Raw genomic sequence first — 4,104 nt, 5'->3', positions numbered from 1 at the left:
CCCACACACACACACACACACACACACACACACACACACTACTCTAGCACCCCTTCTGCTTATACACTCACACTGCCATCGCTGCACGGGTTCAGCTCCTTCCAGAAGGTCTGCATGTTGGCCAGATCCAGCTTGTTCAGGGGAACGGACACCTCTCCGATGGGGTCGTTCCTGCTGAAGCGGTCGTAGTCCAGCACCTGGAGGTATAGAGTCCTCTGTATCACCTTGTCATAGGGGAACCCTGAAAACAGAAGCCGGTGGAGAAACGAGGGTCAAACACATCCAGTCCGCCAAGACCCACGCGCGGTACGCTTTCAAAAACACATTCAAGCGTTCCCCCCCCCCCGTGTGTGTGTCCCTTTGCATTCCCCACAAGAAGGGGGGGTCACGGCGCGGCCCGGCCAAACCTTCAAACAGGAAGGTCTCGTTCCAGTGCGGGTTGAGGTTCTTCCTCTTGACCTTGGTCTCCAGCTTGTGCTTCTTGTCGGGCAGAAGGTAGAGCTTGACGAAGGGGTCGGACGTGCCGGAGAAGTCCTTGGCGGGGAGGTCCTGCCCCTTGAGGATCTTCACGGTGAGGGTGGAGTCCGTGAAGCTGTAGCCCACGCTGAACTGGACCCTGCCCAGCTTCTCGCAGACCGGACCCTCGTGGTCGTCCTCCTCAGAACCCGGGGACAGCTGCAACAGGAAGCGCAAACGCAGGGATGTACGAAGGTCAATGCAGTGGGTTATTTTTAGCAACACCGGAGCGAATATAGAGAACCTTATTGGATTTATTTCAAATTGCAGTGGTTTGCCAAACCCGTTGCCTTCAATGAAATGATTGAAAGGACACGTTGTAAATCATTTATTTTTCCTGACATTTAACCAAATCACCCGATCAATTTTGCCGGTGTGGAAAATATTATTATTTTTTTCTCCCATTGTTTCTGCTAGAAATATTAGTTCAGAGCAGATTTTGAATCAGCGGTAACGGCGTATCATCGCCAGGTCAAAGAGATCCCCGGTAACGGCATGTTTTCCTGCACAGACGAATAACCTCCAGAGGACTAGATACAGGGTTAGATACAAGGTACACAGGGTGGAGATGATGAACACAAGCTTTTTGGGGTTTGAGGACGGGTTTAGTGACCTCCTCTGCGTCTTCAAACACCCAAACCCTGTTTGACGGGCACAGGGCATAATGTTATGACACGTAGCTGGGGCTCGCCGAGAGATAAGAGAGGAAGGTGTGCAGAGATGTGTGGAGATGAGAGCGAGATTCTGGTCTGGTGGAGAGACCCCCAGGCCACCTTCCAGTGGCTTAACAGAAAAAAAGCGAGAGGAATAGCCGCCAAAATAACAGTGTTTTACTGCAAACCGAAACAGCTGTGTGGTGCCTGAAATGTAATCTCCCATTATGTGTTTTACTCCCAACGCCCTAGTGCTGCTGGGCCGTCTTCGTGTATTCACCGTGGGATGCCTCTCTGTTCGGAAAGCAGATGGCTCCAATGACTCTTTTAACAGTTGTAGACGTTGGTGTAGGCAGTGTCAAAACTTCAACAATCGCGTTGACACGCCGCTATGCTCGAAGACAAAGAGCCAGAAATATCTTTACACACTAACACGACACTTGAAGACGAGCCGTCGACCGCGCATGGAGCTCGGTGATCACCTCTTGATCACGTTGGAAACGGACCTATCCCAAACAGCATGATGTAGGGCCTCATCAAAGAGGTTGCACGCCCTACGTCTTTGCTTTGATTTGCTTTATGATTCATCATCCCAGGATCACTTCCTCAAACTGAAACCAATGCAAAGTTCTAACAGGTCGCCCCCCAACCGCCCCTTTGCCATCCGATTGCCTTTCCATAGACCAACACGTGTGGCTCCAAAGCCAGTGTAGGATGGGCATTTTAATAGGGGGGTTGAAAACCAACCATTGGCCCCTTTGGCAGAGCCTCCAAGGGGTGAACATCATCATTAAGCATCTGAAGACCACCGTTATGTCACCAAGAGACCCACGTAATTACACTGAGACGGCCCCCGCCCAAACCTTACCCCGTAACAACCAACACACACCACTGAGTGTTCCATCACTGATCATTATCCAACTCCGCTGAATAAGGAATACTTCAGCATCCAGCTACTCCCCACCACACAGACGTACACACACACACACACACACACACACACACACACACACACACACACACACACACACACACACACACACACACACACACACACACACACACACACACACACACACACACACACACCCACCCACTTCGGTGCTATTCCACGATAATTATGTTCCAATTAGCTACGATATGGGCCCACAGAACTCTAGGCATTCATCAGTGGATGGCACAGACGCCCAAAGTCACGTGGGTGACGAGGAACCAAGTGGGAGGAGGGCGTTCTCAAAATACCACGCTGGAATGCAATCACTAGCGCTATCCAAGTACTGTACGTCTATCTACCCATTACAGCGTCTGTTCCCCCTGACACCGAACCCACGGTGCACGGAGCACTCAGCCGTATCCACCGCGACTGGAAAGTGTCCGTTGGGTTTCGATGTTCACCACGCCAACAGAGACCCCCTTTTTTATTGATTCTCATATTTGAATGTCCAATCAGCAGATGAACGACCGTGGTGGTTTTGCGAGGCACCAATTAGGTAATAGGCTCCAGAGATTATGATTAGTTGGATTCAGAAACGGGGATGTGCATTGTAGGACCCCAAATGATGGTGTTACAGCACAGCCACTCTTCATGATCAGCTTAACACGATGACAAGAAATGTTCACGCGCCAGACAGTTTCAATTAGTTTTGGACTGCCTTTTCTCAGGGCCTGCTTTGTGTGACATACTCATCGTCAAATCCTGCCACCATGGTTTTGTTCTTTTATTTAAAGATATTGCGTGTGTCTTTGCTTTTAATTGAGCACAGCATACATTCAGTTGATTCACTGGCTCCTCCACCCCCCCCAGTGATATATATATATATACATAGTGGGTCGCCGGCATTGCGTCTAAATAATTCAAGTGAAAGAAAGAGGTTACCATGAGCATGTCGCTGGTGACGGAGTTAGCGAGGTCGGAGACGGAGGAGTTGGCGTCGCGGCTCGGCCCGTGCCGGCGCCCGGCGTCGTCGGGGGTCTGACCCTTTGGGCTCACGCCCGACTTGTTACCTGGAGTTCTGAGAAAGAAACACAATCGCAAAGCAAAATACTAATTAAACCCCCCACCTCAACTCAAAACAGGCCAATATAAAAGCCACAATAAGTCCGTCATCAGCACAAGTTATGAGTACGATACATTTAGTGTGAAGCAGTCGGTGTGGAGGATCAGTAACATACCTTTGTCAATATACTCAGTGGTGTAACAAAGGGTTCTAAAAAACTGTTAGAGGTCCAACCCCTCTCCATCCTCACCACGCACGCACACGCACACACACACACACACACACACACACACACACATGTTATAGTAAAATATGATGTTATCAAAACCAACCTCACAGGCATTCTCTCTCACACATATTCAGATGTACAAAAGGTTAGCAGCATTGATAGAATCGCAAAAAATACATACAGTAGTAAGTAGCAGTAAGTAACAAGACAATACTGTTGTCTACATAATGTGAAATTCTCAATTCTCAAATCTCCATTAAGTGACCATAAGAAATGGAAATTTAAAGAAGCAAGAAAAAAACAAAACACTCCTGAAGAGTTTGAAGTCCATATGGTTTAGGTCAACACTGGGAATGTAGTGAATAGTGGACTCAGTCATGGTCAACTGGGAAAGGACAGTTGACTATGACTGGGCTGTAAACAAACAATGGAGGTGGAAAGGTGAGCCGAGAGGCAGCGGCAGTGTTGAGGGTCTCTCTATGCAGAGGAACAGGGTGAGGGTGAAGCACAGGCTGCCTCGTCTTGTGTCCGCACTCCCGAGGAACAAGAACAATAATCTGAGTGAGCTGAGTGACCGAAGTTAACGTGAGATTGCGACTCCATTTCCCTCTTTAAGTCTTAAGGTCTGTAAAAGGAAGAGGAGAGAGAAGAAGGGGAGAGAGAGAGAGAGAGAGAGAGAGAGTAAAGGATATAAAAGCCTGTACACAAA

The 4,104-nt window shown here is 48.8% G+C and overlaps 1 protein-coding gene across 1 annotated transcript; it reads right to left on the bottom strand.

Annotated features, from left to right (window-relative positions):
• Positions 1-71: 71 nt before the first annotated feature.
• LOC311372668 (synaptotagmin-7-like) lies at positions 72-3,181 on the bottom strand (the record flags this gene model as incomplete). Its single annotated transcript, XM_084489635.1, has 3 exons — positions 72-241; positions 408-675; positions 3,046-3,181. Coding segments are annotated over 3 exons (574 nt in total), but the record flags the coding sequence as incomplete, so codon positions are not given.
• Between the last annotated feature and the right edge of the window lie 923 nt (positions 3,182-4,104).

This window comes from Micromesistius poutassou (assembly GCF_964030765.1).
Source record: "Micromesistius poutassou genome assembly, contig: SCAFFOLD_6667, whole genome shotgun sequence".
In the NCBI taxonomy this organism is placed as follows: domain Eukaryota; kingdom Metazoa; phylum Chordata; class Actinopteri; order Gadiformes; family Gadidae; genus Micromesistius; species Micromesistius poutassou.
This window is presented reverse-complemented; position numbering and strand designations above follow the sequence as displayed.